The sequence below is a fragment of the Anomaloglossus baeobatrachus genome, chromosome 7, assembly GCF_048569485.1.
Source record: "Anomaloglossus baeobatrachus isolate aAnoBae1 chromosome 7, aAnoBae1.hap1, whole genome shotgun sequence".
Classification (NCBI taxonomy): Eukaryota; Metazoa; Chordata; class Amphibia; order Anura; family Aromobatidae; genus Anomaloglossus; species Anomaloglossus baeobatrachus.
In genome coordinates this window covers 270,470,722-270,494,106 of record NC_134359.1, presented here as the reverse complement: position 1 = coordinate 270,494,106, position 23,385 = coordinate 270,470,722, and the positions used below count along the sequence as shown (strand labels likewise).

Genomic DNA, 23,385 nt, shown 5'->3' with positions numbered 1-23,385 from the left:
ATGGCGAGCCCAGCGGCCAATCAGCTTTGTGTCACCGTAAGGACACAATTTCGGAGCATGACAGACAGACAGACAGATAGACAGACAGACAGACAGACAGACAGACAGAATAAGGCAATTATATATATAGATTCTTAATGGCCAGGTCAACCTTGGCCTGACATTTAGAATCTCGGGCTTTATACCAGCGGGTAAAACATAGCTGGTATTAACCCCTTATTACCCAGCGTGCCACCTGCCACCAGGGCCACTGGAAGAGTTGGATACAGCGCCAGAAGATGGCGCTTCTATAAAAGCGCCATTTTCTGGGGCGGCTGTGGACTGCAATTCGCAGCGGGGGGCCCAGAAAGTTTGGGCACCCTTCACTGCGGATTCCAATCCCCAGCTGCCTAGTTGTACCTGGCTGGACTCAAAAATTCGGCGAAGCCCATGTCATTTTTTTTTTTAATTATTTCATGAAATTCATGAAATAAAAAAAAAAAAAGGGCTTCTCTATATTTTTGGTTCCCAGCCGGGTACAACTAGGCAGCTGGGGGTTGGGGGCAGCCCGTAGCTGCCTGCTGTACCTGGCTAGCATACAAAAATATGGCGAAGCCCACGTCATTTTCTTAAAAACGTTTTCAGGGAAAAACCTTTATAAAAAAAAAAAATGCTTCCCTGCATTTCTATTGCCAGTGAAAGTAACACCAAGCAGCGGGGGCTAGCAGCCAGTAGCTGCTTTGGTTACCCTTAGCAACAGAAAATGCAGCGGGAGCCCACAAACAATGTGATTTTTTTTTTTTTATTTTTAATTAATTTTTTTTTTAAAAAAACGGCATGGGCTTCGCCCATCGAGCACCAGAGCATTTTACTGCTCAATTCATCCCAAGTAATCAGATGACTCCAGTGTCGGCCGATTACTTGTTCTGTGTCCCCCTGCATCCATCGCAGCGTGTACGGGCTGTGAGGTCAGCGGAGTGGAGACAGTGACATGCTCTGCTCTGACACATAGTGTGCTGCATGTCACTATCTTTCTCCACTCTGGCACTTGTAGTGCAGGTGACCGGATGCTGCATGTCACGTTTTTGCCGCGATTTGGTGCCTTTTTTGCTGCGTTTTTGCTCACTGCGTTTTTAATCAGTGCACAATGCCATTAAAGATTGTTGATGAAAAAAATAAAAAAGGTCTGATGTCATTTCCTTATTCAAAATGTTCATTGTATGCAGGAGAGCAGACAGCAGCTGCAGAACTACAAGGCTCAGCATCCTCCATCCAGGACTGTATGCAGTTTTTTACCCAAAAAGAAAAAAAAAATGACGTGGGCTTCGCCATATTTTTGTATGCTAGCCGGGTACAGCAGGCAGGTACGGGCTGCCCCCAACCCCCAGCTGCCTAGTTGTACTCGGCTGGGAACCAAAAATATAGAGAAGCCCTTTTTTTTTTTTTAATTATTTCATGAATTTCATGAAATAATTTTAAAAAAAAATGACGTGAGCTTCGCCTAATTTTGGTGTCCAGCCGGGTACAACTAGGCAGCTGGGGATTGGAATCCACAGTGAAGGGTGCCCATGCTTTCTGGGCACCCCCACTGCGAATTGCAGTCCGCAGCTACCCCAGAAAATGGCGCTTTCATAGAAGCGCCATCTTCTGGCGCTGTATCCAACTCTTCCAGCTGCCCTGATGCCGGGTGGCTAGCCGGGTAATAATGGAGTTAGGACTAGCTGTATATTATCAGCTAGCCCTAAGCCCGAAATTCATGGTGTCACGCCAATATTAGACATGGCCACCATGAATTTCTAGTAATGATAAGAAAAAAAAAAAACACAACACACAGAAAAATATTTTTATTAGAAATAAAACACAACACAATTAGTGACTCCATCTTTATTGAAATAAACCCCCCTCCGCAGTAATCCTGGGTCAGGGTCCCGCGCCGTCCAATCCGGATCCAATATCATCTGATCGGTTTGCTGGAAGGCAAAGCGATCAGATGATGTGTCAGGATAAAGGATGTGAATCACATCATACATCAGCTGATTGTATAAAAGCCGATTATACAATCAGCTGATGCATCAGTGCAAAAAAAAAAATAAATAAATAAATACTCACGTCTGTGCTGATGACCGGCAGCTCCTGGAGCGGAGTCTGATCCTGGCCCATCACTGCAGGAGCGGCCGGCTATCAGCTGATGAAGTCCCCTGACGACAGGATCAGCTGATAGCCGGCCGGGCAAGAAAAAGCCGGCGAGACTACGATCAGCTGATGCGTCAGGTGACTGCATCAGGTGATCCACGGCCAGGTCCTGCAAGCTTCGTGCATGCACCGGGGACACTGCACACAGCCGGAGCGGCGGGACCGAGACAGGGGCTGGAAGCAAGCATGGCACCCGGACCCTGTAGACAGGTGAGTATGACATACACACTCACATACACACTCACTCACACACTGTATATACACACACACACTGTATATACACACACACACACTGTATATACGCACACACACACTGTATATACACGCGCACACACTTTCTTCCCCTGGCTGTGCAGAGCTGCTGTATCTGTGATTTCTCTGAGTGCACATCCACTGGGAAGAGGCAGGGAGGAGGGTTTGGGTGGGAGCAGAGTGGGTGTATTAGACACAATGGGTGTGTTAGATAAGCCAGACACCGCCCTAAAGCCACAAAGAATTCTGGGACTTGTAGGAACTGAACACAGGAAGTCAGAGGAGAGATTAACCCCATCAGAGCTGGAGCCAGCAATGACCGTGTGCTGCTAGTGCACAATGAAAGGTAATTTTGCTGAAAAAACATAATAGATGTGTTGAGGGGCACATATTAGCAAGATTTATCAGAAAAAAAAAAATCAGTTTTGGTAACTGGACAACTTCTTTAAGAAATAACGTCTGGAACACCATTCTAAAGGCCACTTTACACACATAGATAAATCTGTGGCAGATCTGTGGTTGCAGTGAAATTGTGGACAATCAGTGCCAGGTTTGTGGCTGTGTACAAATGGAACAATATGTCCATAATTTTACTGCAACCACAGATCTGCCAAAGATTTATCTCTGTGTGTTAAGTGGCCTTTAGTCTGAACTGGGTGCAAAAACCCTAAAAAAACTTCACTATATGGAGAGAAGGGCTTCACACCAGCAACAGTGCAAGGGGAATAAATGTAAAATACTGACATGAAAAGTACAATAGCTATATATGAAAATATGACAATGGAATCTGCATAACTGCCATGAACTAAAAGAATAAGGAGAAATTTAGCTATTGAATTTGTCAATGCAACAGAGCCCCAACACCTCGTCACGGTATTCTCTTACGTTGGGGTCCCTAGCTAATGTGTGTCCTCTCTTGCAGTTAAAAAACTTACCATGTATGGGAAGCTGAGACCCAGCTTTAACTGCAGGAGAGGACACACATTAGCTAGGGACGCCAACGTAAGAGAATACCGTGACGAGGTGTTGGGGCTCTGTTGCATTGACCAATTCAATAGCTAAATTTCGCCTTATTCTTATAGTTCATGGCAGTTATGTAGATTCCATTGTCATATTTTCATTCTTACATATAGCTATTGTATTGTTCATGTCAGTATTCACATAGCAGTTCCTGCTTTACATTTATTCCCCTTGCACTGTCTCTGGTGTGCAGCTCTTCTCTTTATATATTAAAAGAAACCTGTCATATTGAAGTTGCCGTCCGATCTGCAAGCTCCATGTTATAGGGCAGGAGGTGCTGAGCAGATGGAAATATAGTTTAGAGGGGAAAGATTCAGTATTTTCAGCATTTAATCCTCTGTCTGATTGTCAGTCCTATCATTGATTGATGGCAACCTTCGTATAGAGAAAGCTGGGCGATAGCCAATATAGCTGCCAATAATAATCCCACTGAATATTGTTGAAGGGGATGTTCAGAATTAGGAAAATATAGCTGCTGTCTTTCAACAGCAGCGCCACTCCTGTCCAAAGGTGGAGTGTGGTATTGCAGCTCTGTTCCTTTCGCACTATTGGAGCCACAATACTAGACAAAACCATGGACATGTAGACACTAGCTGTTTATTTTCTTACTCCTGATGTTCCTGTTTAATTAACCCGTGATGGGGACTTTCAGTGCTATGGGAAAGCTGGGTAATGGCAGTTTGTTACTTTGTGTACTATTCTCTACAATGGTGTAACTAGAGTTCGGTGGGCCCTGGTGCAAAATGTGGACCTGCCCCCACTTTTTGTTGGTCAGATGCATGTATACATTTTGCATTCTAAATCTTATAAAGACATACCAGTTGCCCCCCCCCCCCCCCCCGCCCATTTTGTAGGAATGTCCCCCACCCTGTTCTAATGTCTCCCATCCTGGGCTCTTTCCTTGTAAATATGTCCCCTATCCTGCTATATATGTCCCCCATCCTAGAATATATGTTCTCCATTCTAGCCCACATCCTGATGTGTATATAACCCCATCCTGGTATATATGCCCCACATCCTAGTAATTATGTCCCCCATCCTAGTATATATGTTCTCCATTCTAGCCCACATCCTGGTGTGTGTATATAACCCCATCCTGATATATATGTCACCATCCTGGGCCGCATCCTGTATATTCTATCTTCCTCCTGGTATCTACTGTCCCCGTTCATGGTGAATACTGGCCCCCTGCTGGGCCACTCCTGGTATATCCTGTCCCCCTCATGGTATATACTATCCTCTTCTTGGTATCTACTATCCCCTTACTGGTGTATATCCTGCAAAAACCAACAACATTGTACTCACCGTCCCTGTCTCCCATGTCACTCAGCGTCGTCCTATGTAGCCAGCGCACAGTGGCCGGCAGCTTTAGTCAGTGCTGTTGCAGTGCATGACATCATTGCCATGCGCCGCCCTCAGTCACTGGGACACAGATGAAAGCTACCAGCTTCTACTTGGCCTGCAGCGTGTATCATAGTACAGGGACCCGACGGGTCTCTGCACCATGATGCATTTCAGCTGGATGTGCAGCCTCGGACACACATCCAGCAGAAGCTGGGGCTGGCGGGCCCCCTGCAACCCCGTTCCGGTCGCAATTCCTGCGACCGCTATTGTTCTGCCTCTGACTCTCTAATATTAAGGCTGCACAGAAGGGTTACCTTTTTGACTTGGATACTATGTGTAGTTGTTTCCTGCTTCATGGAAAATTAAAGGTTAAATCCACTATATCCAGACACCGCAGTGATCAGCCGAGCGTCCAATCCAAATATATTAAACGTACACGTAACCAAGACCGGCACAATAAATGCCATTCATTACCCCAGTCCTTTTTTATTATTTTATTTTTTTTTTTACCTAAAATGATAGGATTTTTCTAAAAGCACATGGTATCAGCAAGTTTTAATTATCCTGCGTGACCTCAGTTCACCTCGCAGCAGTGCAGTAAAGCAAGTCCTTTCATATAGGATGGATTGTAGGATAACCAGGGGGTGAGCAATCAGAGCCACGTCCTATCTACCCCTGATAAAATGGGCAAATCCATCTTCAGCCGCTTGCTGATATTTTTATTAATATCTATTATTGTGCACCTGATCACAGGATTTGTCTTGTCGTCACAGATATTTAAGAAGCCTCATGAGGTGGTGACCGTCCTGCTGATACAGACTCTGGCCGCCATGGTGCCATCCATCCCAGTCTGTCTGAACACTGCCATGGAGAGGACCAGCCCCGAGCATACGCTCAGTACTTTGTTGGAGCTCTTTAAGGCCACCGGTCACTTTGCAAAGGCTCTGGAAGCCGCCATCATGCCGCATATTGGTAAGATGCCCCCGGTGTTTCATCTGGATAGGCTCATTATTCCATCTATATGTGTTTTTTCTTTTTTCTCCATTGAGATTTCAAAGCCTCAAAATCACATTAGTACAACCCCTGGTCGTATAGCCTTTTATTTCGGAGATCTATGCAAGTAAAGTCGCAGCCATGCACTGCTATTTGATTGACAGGTGCAACAGGGGGAGAACGTGGGTTGGGTCTTGCTATCTATGGAGGACATCGAAGTGGGTCAACAATTCCTTGATTAACCCCAACAAAGGACCGCTATGAATCTGGAGGACTCATATAGGCTTTGTGTGACCTGGTTGCCTCCTCATTTGTTGGAAGCATTTAGGGGTTTTCATTACTTACCATACCATAATTTTTCGGACTATAATATGCATCCAGGTTGGGACAAAAGAATATAGCAAAAATATGCTAATATTAAAATTACACTGATGATATAAAGATATAGGGGTAATGTTGGTTGGCTTCAGTTCTGCTCTTTACTTAAGGGCCTGTTACACGCTACGATATATCTAACGATATGTCGTCGGGGTCACGTCATAAGTGACGCACATCCGGCATCGTTTGACATATCGTAGCGTGTGACAGCTACGAGCGAGTGTGAACGAGCAAAAATACCTTATCGTTGCTCGTTGACACATCGCTCATTTTCAAAAAATCGAGCGTCCTTCTGCGCGCCGGTTGTTCATTGTTCCCGAGGCAGCACACGTCACTCCGTGTGACTCCCTGGGAACGACGAACACAGCTTACCTGCGTCCCGACGGCAATGCTGAAGGAAGGAGGTGGGCAGGATGTTACGTCCCGCTCATCTCCGCCCCTCCACTTCTATTGGGCGACCGCTGTGTAACGTCGCTGTGACGCCGAACGTCCCTCCCCCTTCAGGAAGAGGATGTTCGCCGCCCACAGCGAGGCCGTTCGGGAGGTAAGTACATGTGACGGGGGTTACTGACTTTGTGCGACATGGGCAAGAAATTGCCCGTAACGAACAAACGATGGGGGCGGGTGCGATTGCTCATGTGAGAGGGGGTGGTACAAGTACAGTACAGACCAAACGTTTGGACACACCTTATCATGTCTAGAACAACTGTTAAGAGGAGACTTTGTGCAGCAGCCTTCATGGTAAAATAGCTGCTAGGAAACCCCTGCTAAGGACAGGCAACAAGCAGAAGAGACTTGTTTGGGCTAAAGAACACAAGGAATGGACATTAGACCAGTGGAAATTTGTGCTTTGTTCTGATGAGTCCAAATTTGAGATCTTTGGATCCAACCACAGTGTCTTTGGACTCTACATGGCTGGTTCCCACCGTGAAGCATGGAGGAGGAGGTGTGATGGTGTGGGGGGGCTTTGCTGGTGACACTTTTGGGGATTTATTCAAAATTGAAGGCATACAGAACCAGCATGGCTACCACAGCATCTTGCAGCGGCATGCTATTCCATCCGGTTTAAGTTTAGTTGGACCATCATTTATTTTTCAACAGCACAATGACCCCAAACACACCTCCAGGCTGTGTAAGGGCTATTTGACTAAGAAGGAGAGTGATGGGGTGCTACGCCAGATGACCTGGCCTCCACAGTCACCAGACCTGAACCCAATCGAGATGGTTTGGGGTGAGCTGGACCGCAGAGTGAAGGCAAAAGGGCCAATAAGTGCTAAGCATCTCTGGGAACTCCTTCAAGACTGTTGGAAAACCATTTCCGGTGACTACCTCTTGAAGGTCATCAAGAGAATGCCAAGAGTGTGCAAAGCAGTAATCAAAACAAAAGGTGGCTACTTTGAAGAACCTAGAATATAAGACATTTTCAGTTGTTACACACTTTTTTAAGTATTTCATTCCACATGTTTTAACACTAGAAGTCCCAGGAATTTTCGAGCTCCATAGGATTTCAATAGTAGACCCCTCTCTGGGACTTCTAGTGTTAATTCATAGTTTTGATGTCTTCAATGTGAATCTACAATTTTCAGAGTCCTGAAAATAAAGAAAACTCTTTGAATGAGAAGGTGTATCCAAACTTTCTTTATCGTTCCTTTGGGAGACCCAGACCATGGGTGTTTAGCTTCTGCCTCCGGAGGACACACAAAGTACTACACTTAAGTGTAGCTCCTCCCTCTGAGCTTATACACCCCCTGGTAGCCAGTCCTAGCCAGTTTATTGCTTTGTGTCAGGAGGCATACATCCACACATGCATTCTCATCTGATTTGTTTGACTTTTGGAAAGAGTTTGAAGAAAAGCGGGTCCATGTCTGGACTCCCGGCATGTCCCTTCTCACCCCACTATGTCGGCGGTGTTGTTAAGGTTGATTTACAAGGCTGCAGCCTTACATGCCGCGCTCCTTCACCATCCCTTCTGGGCTCTGGCTTGAAGTGGGAGCCAGCACGGTCTCCATGCCTGGCAGGAGTCCGATCTCCATCCACAGTCCCTTGAGGATTCTGTTGGACCGGAGCACTCATCCCCAGGGACATGGCCCTGCGTCTCAGCAGCTAAGTACCTGAGACGTTTATGTTTGGGGTCCCGGTTCTTTATTGTAAGGGGAGAGTATGCTGTATGTGATTGTTTTAACTTTTCCGGCGGGTTCTCTAGCTTTTGCCTGAGAACCGCGCCGATGGTGCCTGCTTGTCGGCCTCGCCGCTTAAATTTAGGCCCCGACTTCGCTGGAGGCCTAGTTTCATTTTCCTGCCCTCGCATGTCACTCATGCAGAGGGACAGGTTCGGCTCCTCCCGGCGGCCGTTCTACACAGGGGAGGGACACTCCCCACTGCTGGGGCGTCCGTCCTTCCCTGCAGGTCTCTATAGCCCTCCAGTTCCCGCTCTTTTATAGGAACGCCCTCTTCTCAGGCAGAGTTCACTCTGCTCTGGGACATCCTGCATTCTGCATCTCTGCTGAGGTGCTGCGACTGGGGGACCGGGCTTCTGGATCTGGAGGACACACAACACCGTGCTCAGCGGTCTGGTAAGCCACAGCCGGTCTCCGGTTGTGGGCCTCTGTATATTCTCCCTGGGGTTCATTCTCTGCAAAGCCCCCACTCCAGCAGCATGTCTCACACAAGGAGCAAGGCTCCAAAGCTTTATTCTGCATGCACTGCATGTAAGCTCCTGCTGCCTGAGCCGAGCACCTATCCACATTGTGATGTCTGCTCTAACTTGGCAGTGCCACAGCCTGGAGTCTCACCCCCAGTGGTCTCTCAGGCTGCTGCTGCACCTGTGACTGAACCCCCGGCCTGGGTAGAGTCCTTTTTCTAGGTCCATATCCCAGTCATTTGCTGAGTCCATGGGACTTTTGTCCAGGACTTTGATGAATATGCATGAGCCTCCCTCACAGGGTGCCTCTAATACTCTACCCAGGGCCTGCCCTGACAAACACTTTCCAAAGCGTGGTTCTGATGACCGGTTTCCATTTCCACCTAAGGTGGTCAAGGAGTGGTCTCACTCCCCAAAGGTAGACCCCCCGGTGTCTAGGCTCTCAGCCCGGACCGTTGTGTCGGTGGCTGACGGCACCTCACTTAAGGATTCCACTGACCGTCAGATTGACCTTCTGGCCAAATCTGTGTATGAAGCTGCGGGGGCCGCGTTTTCCCCGACTTTTGCAGCAGTGTGGGCTCTCAAAGCCATCTCTGCTTCTCTAGAGGAGATGCATTCCCTCACCAAGGCATCTATGCCTGAGATGGTTGCCTTAACTGCTCAGGCTTCAGCTTTTTCATCCTATGCCATGTCTGCCATGCTAGAGGCTGCTCACCGCACTGCGGTGGCTTCAGCTAATTCTCTTGTTATCCGCAGGATTTTGTGGCTTCGAGAGTGGAAGGCAGATGCTTCTTCCAAGAAGTTTCTTGCTGGGCTCCCTTTTGCTGGTTCACGGCTGTTTGGTGAACAGCTGGATGAAATCATTAAAGAAGCTACTGGCGGGAAGAGTACTTCCATGCCACAAACCAAGACCAGAAAACCCGCCCAGGGTAGGAATCAATGGAGGTTTCGTTCCTTTCGTTCCTCCAACTGGTCATCCTCTAAGCCTTCCGGCTCGTCCGCTAACTCAGCCAAGGATCAGAAATCCAACTGGCGCCCAAAAGCGCATCCGCAGAAGACCGCAGGAGGTTCTGCCACTAAGGCAGCTTTCCTCATGACTCTCGGCCCGCTCCAGCCACGTCCTTAGTCGGTGGCAGGCTCTCCCACTTTGGCGACGCTTGGTTAAAGCAAGTCTCCGATCAGTGGGTGAGAGACATCATATCTCACGGCTACAGGATAGAATTCTCTTCCAGCCCTCCAAACAGATTTTTTCTCTCAACTCCCCCCTGCTCCAAGGCCGCCGCCATCTCGCAGGCCGTGGCGTCCTTGCAGGCAAACGGAGTGATTGTCCCAGTTCCCGCTCAGGAACGGTTCAGAGGTTTTTACTCAAATCTCTTCCTAGTTCCAAAAAAGGACGATACCTTCCGGCCCATCCTGGATCTCAAGCTTCTCAACAAGCATGTCCGGGTGCGGCATTTTCGCATGGAGTCTCTGCGATCAGTCATTGCCTCTATGACCCAAGGGGAGTTCCTGGCGTCCATCGACATCAGAGATGCCTATCTGCATGTGCCAATCGCAGTGTCACATCAGCGTTGGTTACGTTTTGCGATAGGAGAGGATCGTTTCCAATTCGTGGCTCTCCCCTTCGGGTTAGCCACGGCCCCTCAGGTATTCACCAAGGTCATGGCGGCAGTGATTGCGGTCCTGCACCTCCAGGTGTTAGCAGTGCTTCCTTATCTGGACGACCTTCTGGTCAAGGGTACATCCAGCGCAGACTGTCAGCGGAGTGTTTCGCTCACTCTCGCCACCCTAGCCCAATTCGGGTGGCTTGTCAATCTTCCCAAATCCACTCTGACTCCGACCCAGAGTCTCACGTACCTAGGGATGCAGTTCGAGACTTTGCCGGCACTTGTGAAGTTGCCCTTAATCAAACAGCAGTCTCTCCGGCTAGCGGTGCGCTCTCTCCTGAGGCCCCGCCGTTATTCCCTCAGGCGCCTGATGCAGGTGCTGGGTCAAATGGTGGCCTCCATGGAGGCGGTTCCCTTTGCCCAGTTCCATCTGCGTCCTCTGCAGCTGGACATTCTCCGCTGTTGGGACAAGCGGCCTTCCTCCTTACAGAGGTTAGTGGCTCTGTCGCCACGGACCAGGAGCTCTCTTCAGTGGTGGCTTCAACCCCTCTCACTGTCCCAAGGGCGCGCCTTCCTGACTCCGTCCTGGGTGATTCTCAGCACGGATGCCAGCCTATCCGGCTGGGGAGCGGTACATCTCCACCACAGAGCACAGGGCACTTGGACTCCGTCCGAGTCAGCCCTTTCAATCAATGTGCTGGAAACCAGAGCTGTGCTTCTAGCTCTCCTAGCCTTTCACCACCTGTTGGCGGGCAGGCACATTCGAGTCCAGTCAGACAACGCGACAGCGGTTGCCTACATCAATCACCAAGGCGGGACACGCAGCCGCCTGGCAATGTTGGAGGTCCAACGCATTCTTCAATGGGCGGAGGACTCCAAGTCCACAATATCCGCAGTCCACATCCCTGGCGTAGAAAACTGGGAGGCAGATTATCTCAGCCGTCAATCCGTGGACGGTGGCAAGTGGTCCCTGCACCCGGCAGTGTTTCAGTCAATCTGCCGCAAGTGGGGCACTCCGGACGTGGACCTAATGGCATCCCGTCACAACAACAAGGTTCCGGTTTACGTGGCTCGCTCCCACGATCCTCAGGCCTTCGCCGCGGACGCTCTGGTTCAAGACTGGTCCCAGTTTCGTCTGTCCTACGTGTTTCCCCCTCTAGCTCTCTTGCCCAGAGTCCTGCGCAAGATCAGAATGGAGGGCCGTCGAGTCATCCTCATTGCACCGGACTGGCCCAGGCGAGCTTGGTATCCGGACCTGCTCCAACTGTCCGTGGAGATGCCGTGGCATCTTCCGGACCGTCCACACCTGCTCTCGCAAGGTCAGTTTTTCCGCCCGAATTCTGCGGCACTCAAATTGACGGCGTGGCTCTTGAGTCCTGGATTTTGACGGCTTCTGGTATTCCTCCTGAAGTCATCTCCACTATGACTCGGGCCCGTAAGTCTTCCTCCGTCAAGATCTATCACAGGACTTGGAAAATTTTCCTGTCCTGGTGTCGCTCTTCCGGCCATTCTCCTTGGCCATTCTCGTTGCCGACCCTTCTGTCTTTTTTACAGTCCGGTCTGCAGCTAGGACTGTCCCTCAACTCTCTCAAGGGACAAGTCTCAGCTCTATCAGTGCTGTTCCAGCGGCGTCTCGCCCGGCTGGCTCAGGTCCGCACCTTCATGCAAGGTGCGTCTCACATCATTCCGCCTTATCGGCGGCCCTTGGATCCCTGGGACCTTAACTTGGTCCTCACGGTATTGCAGAAACCCCCTTTCGAGCCCCTTAGGGAGGTTTCTTTGTATCGTCTTTCTCAAAAGGTGGCCTTTCTAGTTGCCATAACTTCTCTCAGGAGAGTCTCTGATTTGGCTGCGCTCTCCTCGGAGTCACCTTTTTTGGTTTTCACCAAGACAAGGTAGTTCTCCGTTCGACCCCGGATTTTCTTCCTAAGGTGGTCTCTCCCTTCCACCTTAACCAGGATATTTCCTTGCCTTCCTTCTGTCCGGCCCCTGTTCATCGCTTTGAGAAAGCGCTGCATACTCTAGATCTGCTGCGTGCTCTCCGGATCTATGTGTCTCGCACCACTGCGCTTAGGCGGTGCACCTCTCTTTTTGTGCTAACCACAGGGCGGCGCAAGGGTCTCTCTGCTTCTAAGCCGACCTTGGCCCCTTGGATTAGATCGACTATTTCGGACGCCTACCAGAGTACTCAGGTGCCTCCCCCGCCGGGGATCAAGGCACATTCGACCAGAGCTGTCGGTGCCTCTTGGGCTTTTAGGCACCAGGCTACGGCTCAACAAGTCTGTCAGGCTGCCACTTGGACTAGCCTGCATACCTTTTCGAAGCACTACCAAGTGCATTCTCATGCTTCGGCAGATGCGAGCTTGGGCAGACGCATCCTTCAGGCGGCTGTCGCCCACTTGTGAAGTTAGGCTCCGCCTACTTCTTAGTTTTTTCTGTTTATTTCCCACCCAGGGACAGCTTTGGAACGTCCCATGGTCTGGGTCTCCCAAAGGAACGATAAAGAAAAAGAGAATTTTGTTACTTACCGTAAATTCTTTTTCTTATAGTTTCGTATTGGGAGACCCAGCTCCCTCCCTGTTGCCTGTTGGCAATTTTCTTGTTCCGTGTGTTATCACCGGCTGTTGTCGTGGACAGAGTCTCCGGTTGTTCCGGTTCTTACTCGGTTCTACTTGTGGGTGGCTATTCTCCTTCAGCTTTTGCACTAAACTGGCTAGGACTGGCTACCAGGAGGTGTATAAGCTCAGAGGGAGGAGCTACACTTTTAAGTGTAGTACTTTGTGTGTCCTCCGGAGGCAGAAGCTAAACACCCATGGTCTGGGTCTCCCAATACGGAACTATAAGAAAAAGAATTTACGGTAAGTAACAAAATTCTCTTTTTTGGTCTGTACTGTATATCAGGAGAGTTGTACTCGTCCCAAAAAAAGCGCATTACATATTATATACTGTACCCAACTGTGACACAACAAGGTCCCTATGCAGTTTACATTGGTTGTCTTCTACCAAAGTTCATAAAGACCACAAGTCTATTTGCTGTGGAGTCACCTACGTGCCCAGTGTCTTACATGTGAATTGTCTTTTATTCATGCTGCTTAAACTCCTTAGGGGCACTTTGCACACTACGACATCGCAAGCCGATGCTTGCGATGCCGAGCGCGATAGTCCCCGTCCCCGTCGCAGCAGCGATATCTTGTGATTGCTGCCGTAGCGAACATTATCGCTACAGCAGCTTCACACGCACTCACCTGCCCTGCGACATCGCTCTGGCCGGTGATCCGCCTCCTTCCTAAGGGGGCGGGTCGTGTGGCGTCACAGCGACGTCACACGGCAGGCGGCCACTAGAAGCGCAGGGGCGGAGATGAGCGGGACGTAAATATCCCGCCCACCTCCTTCCTTCCACATAGCCGGTGGACGCAGGTAAGGAGATGTTCCTCTCTCCTGCGGCTTCATACACAGCGTTGTGTGCTGCTGCAGGAACGAGGAACAACATCGTACCTGTCGCTGCAGCGAAATTATGAAACTGACCGACACTACACAGATCACCGATTTACGACGCTTTTGCGATCGTTTATCGGTGCATCTAGGCTTTACACGTTGCGACGTTGTTACCAGCGCCGGATGTGCGTCACTTTCGATTTTGACCCCGACGACATCGCAGGAGCGATGTCGCAACGTGCAAAGTACCTCTTCGGGTATGTGCACACGATCAGGACCCACTGCATCCTGGATGCGGCAGGTCCGAATATTCAGGGCCACTAGTCTCCTCCGCTGCAGACCACAGCTGCTCATGCCCATGATCCTTGTTCGGGCAGTTACGGTCTCTCGCTGTGTTCTCCCTGTGAAGAACACTCGCGTCTCTGCAGCAAACAATTGACATGCTGAGGCTCAGGAAGTCGCACCGCAAGTCCGTTTTTGGTGTGGGAAAAACAAGCACAGTGGCCATTCGTTTTTTTAGAAATCCCCTCCTCTGTGCTTGCACTGCACAACGCAGCGTTTTGGAAGCAGCGAACACACGTTGCATCCAAAATGCTGTGAACCCTGATCGTGAGCACGCTTACTTATGCACAATTTAGCTGGCTGTAAACTTTAGTGGAATTTATTCTGATATCTACACTATAAAGGAGTCCTATTATACACTTTATATTGAGCAGTGCTGTGCTATAGGGATATGTGCTTTTTAAGACCGCACTCAAATGTGGGCAAAAAACGACAGATCACATACAGTGTCTACAAGTAGTATTCAACCCCCTGCAGACTTAGCAGGTTTGATAAGATGCAAATAAGTTAGAGCCTGCAAACTTCAAACAAGAGCAGGATTTATTAACATATGCATAAATCTTACAAACCAACAAGTTATGTTGCTCAGTTAAATTTTAGTACATTTTCAACATAAAAGTGTGGGTCAATTATTATTCAACCCCTAGGTTTAATATTTTGTGGAATAACCCTTGTTTGCAATTACAGCTAATAATCGTCTTTTATAAGACCTGATCAGGCCGGCACAGGTCTCTGGAGTTATCTTGGCCCACTCCTCCATGCAGATCTTCTCCAAGTTATCTAGGTTCTTTGGGTGTCTCATGTGGACTTTAATATTGAGCTCCTTCCACAAGTTTTCAATTGGGTTAAGGTCAGGAGACTGACTAGGCCACTGCAACACCTTGATTTTTTCCCTCTTGAACCAGGCCTTGGTTTTCTTGGCTGTGTGCTTTAGGTCATTGTCTTGTTGGAAGATGAAATGATGACCCATCTTAAGATCCTTGATGGAGGAGCGGAGGTTCTTGGCCAAAATCTCCAGGTAGGCCGTGCTATCCATCTTCCCATGGATGCGGACCAGATGGCCAGGCCCCTTGGCTGAGAAACAGCCCCACAGCATGATGCTGCCACCACCATGCTTGACTGTAGGGATGGTATTCTTGGGGTCGTATGCAGTGCCATCCAGTCTCCAAACGTCACGTGTGTGGTTGGCACCAAAGATCTCGATCTTGGTCTCATCAGACCAGAGAACCTTGAACCAGTCTGTCTCAGAGTCCTCCAAGTGATCATGAGCAAACTGTAGACGAGCCTTGACATGACGCTTTGAAAGTAAAGGTACCTTACGGGCTCGTCTGGAACGGAGACCATTGTGGTGGAGTACGTTACTTTTGGTATTGACTGAAACCAATGTCCCCACTGCCATGAGATCTTCCCGGAGCTCCTTCCTTGTTGTCCTTGGGTTAGCCTTGACTCTTCGGACAAGCCTGGCCTCGGCACGGGTGTAAACTTTCAAAGGCTGTCCAGGCCGTGGAAGGCTAACAGTAGTTCCATAAGCCTTTCACTTCCGGATGATGCTCCCAACAGTGGAGACAGGTAGGCCCAACTCCTTGGAAAGGGTTTTGTACCCCTTGCCAGCCTTGTGACCCTCCACGATCTTGTCTCTGATGGCCTTGGAATGCTCCTTTGTCTTTCCCATGTTGACCAAGTATGAGTTCTGTTCACAAGTTTGGTGAGAGTCTTAATTAGTCAGAAAAGGCTGTAAAAAGAGATAATTAATCCAAACATGTGAAGCTCATTGTTCTTAGTGCCTGAAATACTTCTTAATACTTTAGGGGAACCAAACAGAATTCTTGTGGTTTGAGGGGTTGAATAATAAATGACCCTCTGAATAAACTTTTCACAATTTAAAAAAAAAAAAGAAATAACATTCTTTTTTGCTGCAGTGCATTTCACACTTCCAGGCTGATCTACAGTCCAAATGTCACAATGCCAAGTTAATTCCGAATGTGTAAACCTGCTAAATCTGCAGGGGGTTGAATACTACTTGTAGGCACTGTATGTATCCTATATGGTGCACATGGAAATGCAGGAGATCGGCCTTTATCTGGGAGACTGAGACACTTCTGCTAAGAGTTAACTACTGTATTTTTCTAAATATATGATGCACTTTTTTTCCCCACAAAATTGGGGGGGTAATGGGGGTGAGTCTTATAGGCTGAATGTAGCTTACCAGGGGGCGCGGCGGCAGTGGTTTGGGGTTACAGGAGGCAGGGGTACCACTGCAGGAAGTGATGCTGTAGTCCCTTGCCTGGGAGGAGGGGTGTACTGACTACACAAGGCAGGCACTATTGATCTCCTGGCGATGGACGCAATGGACTTCAGGAAAATTATGCCAAAAGCGTCACATGTGCAGATTAAGAATTCGGAAAGCCAAGATCTTAGTCTGCGCATGCACAGCCTCTGGCATCATTTTTATGGTCTGTGTCGTTGGAGGCGGCCAAGGGCATCATTGCGGGAAGCTGGTGGTGGTATGAGTGGGGCGATGCTGTGGTGCATGAGCTTGGGAGTAGGGATGTACTAATGACATAAGGCAGGCGCCATTGATCTCCAGGCGACAGACGCAGTTGACTTCAGGAAAATTATTCCAAAGGCGGCGCATGCGCAGATTAAGAACTTGGCTCTCCAAAATCTTAATCTGTGCATTCGCCGCCTAAGATCCATCACATTCGTCACTGGCAGATCAATGGCGCCTGCCTCGCACCGCCGCGTCACTCCATCCTCCCAGCCCAGGGTCCGCAGTATCACTTCACTACAAAACGGACTACAAGACGGACCCCCATTTTAACTATAAAGTTTCTTGTTTTTCCTTTTTTCCCCTGTAAATTGTTGATGCATCTGAAAAATACAGTAGTTATCTACTTGTGACAGTATTATTTATCTTCAGCCTGTGCACTAAAGATCCATTCTCGTATTAACACCATGTGGACATAAGCTTTCCCAAACTGACCGCAATCTCAGCTCAGCCCCATTACTTACACGGATTGAGAGAGAACAGCAACATGTCCGTTTTCTGCCAGCAGCTTAGTTGTCACACGGACCACACAGTGATCTGATCCATGTCAGATCAATGTGACACATATTGGAGAAAACACAGGTAACAGAAAACTAAAGAATTTCTATACCTACCTGTCTTCGGCGCTGCTGTTACTTCCGGGACCACTCATTATGCCTCATGCATATTCACTGCACTCAGCGCGGACCTGGAAGTATCAGCAGGGCGAGAAACAGCAACGCCGGGGACTGGTAAGTATATTGGCTCATGCTATCCGTGAACTGTCCAGATGTCACACGGATAGCATAGGGACAGCACATGTCACACACACACATGGGCACACGCATAAGCATACACACCTTCACCATGGATCGAGCAAAACATTAGTGTTTTGCATATGTGTGTTGGAGGTCTTAGAAAGATGGGTTTTTTTTATTGTATTTTTTATTTTTTTTTTTAGACAAGTCAGTTTTTTTTCCCCAAAAATGCTTAATTCAAGTTACCCCAGAGCTGTACAATCACATTACATCCTACAGGACCTAGTAGATGGCGAGGATTACAGCCGGCCCCTGCTGCTATGGAGGCCATAATCACTAATGCACACCATTTAGTAAGTGGTCATTGTGAACCATTATTATGTTTTTCTGTAACGCTGGACTTTAAAAGTGAAAATATTTGCAACGAGAGAAACTTTCTGTTGCGAAATCTCCGGAGGGGAACGTTCCTTCCCTGCAGAAGTGCTGTCTGGCCTTGTTCGGATGGTGTCGTGCTGTGTTTCTCCTGTTCTTGGCTCTCAGACGTCCGCATAGCCGATAGTGTTGGCTGATAGCCACTGGAAAAGTTGTAAGAACACTGCAGCTCCGCTCCCTTCTGGGGCCGGACTTAACTCTGAAGCTGCCGAACTTTGCTGACTTGTAAATTCTTCACTTAGGTAGAAATAATAAACATAGAAACAGATCAAACTTGGTAAAGTAATGGGTCATCATTAGATTGTAATAAACTGTTAATATTTTTCCTGAGAATTTTATAGGATGTGTTTGTATTTGAAACTCCTCAATATCATCCTCACAGCCACCACTAGGGGGAGCTCTTGAGCTCACTGCTGACTGTTTATACATGGGACTCAGTATGCAGGGAGCTCCCTCTAGTGGTGGCTGCAGGAATAATTGTATATTTTCTGTATCTGTCATACAAAAACTGGGCTCTGATACTTGTAAAACTATATTTGCACCACAGAACGAGGACCAGTGGGTTTAAAATCCGTGTCAATTAAAGATGTTGAATACGAAAGAGAAAGAACCTTGCTGTGTTAAAGGGAATTGGTCACCAAGTTTTTGCCACCTAATCTGAGAGCAGCATAACATAGGGCAGAGACTTATTGAGCTGCTCAGTATAGTTTTGATAAAATCACAGTTTAATCAGCAGTAGATTATCATTAGAGGACTACTTGGCGTGCTGCAGGTAGTCCAGCATATCATGAGCTCTGTATAACTGCTAGATCTGCAGCAGAGAAAACATTGAGACAGCAAACAGCTCAGTAAGTGACACATCGCTGGAATCGGGGTCTTTGCCCCTACATTATCCTGCTCTCAGATGGGGGGAAAAAAGCTGGTGACAGATTCCCTTTAAAAAAGGACATTTCTCAGATCTACTATGTATGTCCTGTCCTCAGCGTAGGCCACCAATATCCGATCTGATGTGATGTGGAACTTGTTTAGCGCTGTGGGTGGCTGTGGCCGGTATTGCAGATCGTCCCATTTATTACAATGATCAATAACATATGACCACCTTTATGCAATGTGTCTGATAATGAGCTGTGAACCCAATGTGAATCTTCGACTTCCTAACTTAAAACATTAAGGCTACTTTCACACATCCGGTTTGAGCACTGCGGCTCAATCCTGCTGTGAAACCTATGCAACGGATGCGGCGAAAACACCGCATCCTTTGCATAAGTTTTTACATGCGGCCCGTCCGTTTTTTTCCGGTTGCGGCACGCTACTGAGCATGCGCAGTGGAAGAAACCGCATGCGGCGGCCGGATGCGTTTTTTTCCGCATCGCGCCGCATCCGGCGTCCATAGGCATGCATTGAAAAATGCGCCGCAGCGGCCGGATGCGGCGCAATGCATTTTTTTTGCCGGAGCAAAAAACGTTGCAGGCAACGTTCCATCCGGCCGCGGCATCAGCTAAATCTGCCGTATGCGGCAAAAAACGGACCGAACGCAAGCCCATGCGGCACAATACGGCACTAATGTAAGTCTATGCAAAAGAAACTGCAACCGGCGGCAAAAAAAAACGGTTGCGGTTTTGCTGCAGAGCGCCGTATTGTGCCGCAGAGCAAAAACCGGATGTGTGAAAGTAGCCTAACACAGTGGATGGGCTGGTACCCGTGGAAGTATGTGGTACTGCAAATATGGAAGTCAAAAATATATACAGTGGAACCTTGGATTAGGAGCATAATTTGTTCCGGAGTGCGCTCTTAAACCAAGTTACTCTTATATCAAAGCAAATTTTACCATAGGAAATAATTGAAACGCAGACAATTTGTTCCACAACCCAAATATATTTACTGTATTTATACAAAGTTATTACAGTAATACGAAATAATGTACTGTATTCATATAAAATTATTACAGTCACTAACACAAAATACTGTTCAGTAAAAACATAAAAAGATAAATAAACTGCATTTTAGCTTACAATAGAACTGTTGGTGTGAGAGGTACAGTATAAGCAATGTGCTGTGCTGGTTAGCAGAAAGAGAGTACAATACTGTATCCACAAATGCAAATTGATAGACATGCTGTATAGTATATACTGTACTGTACAATGGTATATTGTGTACAGTACATGTATGGAGAAAGGTACCTCCAGAGCGGATCAGAGCGCGGTGAAAGGACAGAACCGGAAGTGTGTGCGGTGGGAATTTGCTCTTATTGCAAAGCATTGCTCTTAAACCAAGTCACAAATTTGTAATAAGCTTTGCTTGTCTTGCAAAACGCTCTCAAGCCAAGTTACTCTTAATCCAAGGTTCCGCTGTATGTACACAAGCCATATTAATGTTATCAAAATGAAGAACGATCTCAGATTATTTTTTGCAAGAAGTGTTCAGGTGTCTTTGTGGATGCCGAAGTCCACCGGATCTGCATAAGTGCCCCTTCTATTGTGTGCTGGGCCCCTGTGGGTCTTGTAGGGGGGTCCTTTCATGAAGAAACCTCCTGCTGTAAAGTATGTGATAATGCTTGTGTCTGGGTACATACGGCTGACCTCTCCTCCTGTCTGCTGATATCTGAAGTGGCGTCTGCAGTGGCATTTACTTGGGGCACTGAACAGATGCTCGCGTTGGATGCGGACCAGGGATCAGTGCTTCAGATGAGGACCCTTGAAGTACTAGAAGAAAGCACAGCCTAAACCATAGAACGCTCTGTATAAGGAATGTAGTCTGGACGCTCGTTACCTCCCGCAGGTTAATGCCACCTAAGGGTCTGTGCACACGTTAAGTATTCGCTGCAGACATTTCTGCACCAAAAACAAACCTTCAGCTGGGAAAATGCTGCATAAAATACTCAGGGTTTTTTATGCTTTTGTTTCCGTCATTCGAATAGGTAAAAAAAGCTGAAAGAATTGACATGCTGCAGAATTGAAACTGCATCAAATCTGCAAGGAAAAAAGAAGCAACATGTGCATGAGATTTCAGAAATATCATTAAAGGGGTTGTCCACTACTTTTACATTGATGGGCTATCCTTAGGATAGGTCATCAATATCTGATCGGCTGGGGTCCGACTCCCTGCACCCCCACTGATCAGCTGTTCTCGGCCCCGGCGGCAGCCAGAAATGCTCCGTTGCGGAGCTGTTCCGTCTTCTGATAGCAGCTGCAGCCGGGTACTGCACATCCACCTCCTATTCTAATCAATAGAAGATGGCTGTGCAGTACCCGGCCTTGGCCACTATCAGAAGACGGAGCAGCTCCAGAACTCAGCATTTCCTGCTGCCGCTGTCGGGACTGAGAGCAGTTGATCGGTGGGGGTGCAAAGTGTCGGACCCCAGCTGATCAGACATTGATGGGGGCACTTTGCACACTACAACATCGCAGGTGCAATGTCGGTGGGGTCAAATTGAAAGTGCCGCACATCCGGCGTCGCTGTCGATTATCGTAGTGTGTAAATCCTTTTTGATACAATTAACGAGCACAAAATCGTCATAATCGTATCATCGGTGTAGGGTCTGTCATTTCCATGATTTGGAAATGACCGATGTTCCGATGTTGTTCCTCGTTCCTGTGGCAGCACACATCGCTGTGTATGAAGCCGCAGGAGCGAGGAACATCTCCTTACCTGTGTCCTGCGGCTCACGCTGGCTATGTAGAAGGAAGGAGGTGGGCAGGATGTTTACATCCCGCTCATCTCCGCCCCTCCGCTTCTATTGGCTGCCTGCCGTGTGACGTCGCTATGACGCCGCACGACCCGCCCCCTTAATAAGGAGTCGGGTCGCCGGCCAGAGCGACGTCGCAGGGCAGGTAAGTCCATGTGAATCTGGCGTAGCTATAATGTTCACTACGCCTGCTATTACCATGATATCGCAGCTGCGACGGGGGCGGGGACTATCGCGCACAGCATCGCAGCATCGGCTAGCGATGTCGTAGTGTGCAAAGTACCCCTAAGGGGCCCTTTGCACACTACGACATTGCTAGCCGATGCTTGCGATGCCGAGCGCGATAGTCCCCGCCCCCGTCGCAGCAGCTATATCGTGTGATAGCAGCCCTAGCGAACATTATCGCTACGCCAGCTTCACATGGACTTACCTGCCTTGCGACGTCGATCTGGCCGGCGACCCGCCTCCTTATTAAGGGGGCGGGTCGTGCGGCGTCATAGCGACGTCACACGGCAGGCGGCCAATAGAAGCAGAGGGGCGGAGATGAGCGAGACGTAAACATCCCGCCCACCTCCTTCCTTCCTCATTGCAGCCGGGACGCAGGTAGGAGATGTTCCTTGCTCCTGGGGCTTCTCACACAGCGATGTGTGCTACCGCAGGAACGAGGAATAACATCGTACCTGTCGCAGTTGCGTAATTATGGAATTCCCAGACACTACACCGATGATACGATTACGACGATTTTGCGCTCGTTAATCGTATCATCTAGGATTTACACACTACGATGTCGAGTGCGACGTCGGAAGTGCGTCACTTTCGACATGACCCCACCGACATTGCACCTGCGATGTCGTAGTGTGCAAAGTGCCCCTAAGGATAGGCCATCAATGTAAAAGTAGTGGACAACCCCTTTAAAGGCATATTTCCATCTCTAGGATCCTATCCCAATATGTAGAAGGCATAATAATATTAGCAAATACCTTTAATTAAAAATGTAGTATAGTTCTACTGATTAGCTGTCACTTGCATCATGTGCAGGGCATTGCAGCTTCGTTATCCATGGTTTTGTCCACTCATATGATGACAGTTAGGTAATTGCTAGTGGTCATAACCATAAAAACCTAAAATTCTGCAATGCCCTGCACATGAGGTAAGCGACAACGTGAATCAGAACTATACTACATTTCTAATTGGAGGTATTTGCTAATATTATTATTACTATTACACCTACTACATATTAGGATAGGGTCTTGGAGATGGTGATACCCCTTTAAGTTTGTTAGCGGGAGAAATGCAACATGTGCACGTGCCCTAAACTTTTTTTTTTTTTTTTTTTTTCTTGCCTTGTATCAGCTGCATTGTACCCAAAGTCCATTGTGTGACCAGAAACGTTGTCAAACACAGATGGAAAATGCAAACAATTGACATGCCTGTATTTTATCATATATATATATATATATATATATATATATATATATATATATATATATATATGTATGTATGTATGTATGTATGTATGTATGTGTGTATATATATATATATATATATATATATATATATATATATATATATATATGTATATATATATATATATGTATATATATATATATATATAATGTGTGTATCCATTGCAATTCATGGTTTTGTGTGTCAGGAGAGCACAACACTGCGAAGGTGACGGAGCTGGTGGAGGCCGTGTATGGAGCGTACAAGCCATTCCAGCTGCAGTACGGGAGCCTGGAGGAGTCACACCTGTTAATACAGCTGAGCGCCATTCCTCTGGTAAGACAGATTACGCT

The 23,385-nt window shown here is 47.9% G+C and overlaps 1 protein-coding gene across 2 annotated transcripts in view; it reads left to right on the top strand.

Annotated features, from left to right (window-relative positions):
* COG7 (component of oligomeric golgi complex 7) overlaps positions 1–23,385 on the top strand; it is a 173,321-nt gene that overhangs the window by 89,648 nt on the left and 60,288 nt on the right. For both annotated transcript variants that reach the window (XM_075319222.1, XM_075319223.1), the window contains 2 exons: positions 5,562–5,760; positions 23,241–23,368. In XM_075319222.1, coding sequence (XP_075175337.1) covers positions 5,562–5,760; positions 23,241–23,368 — 327 coding nt within the window. The remainder of the gene's footprint in view (positions 1–5,561; positions 5,761–23,240; positions 23,369–23,385) is intronic.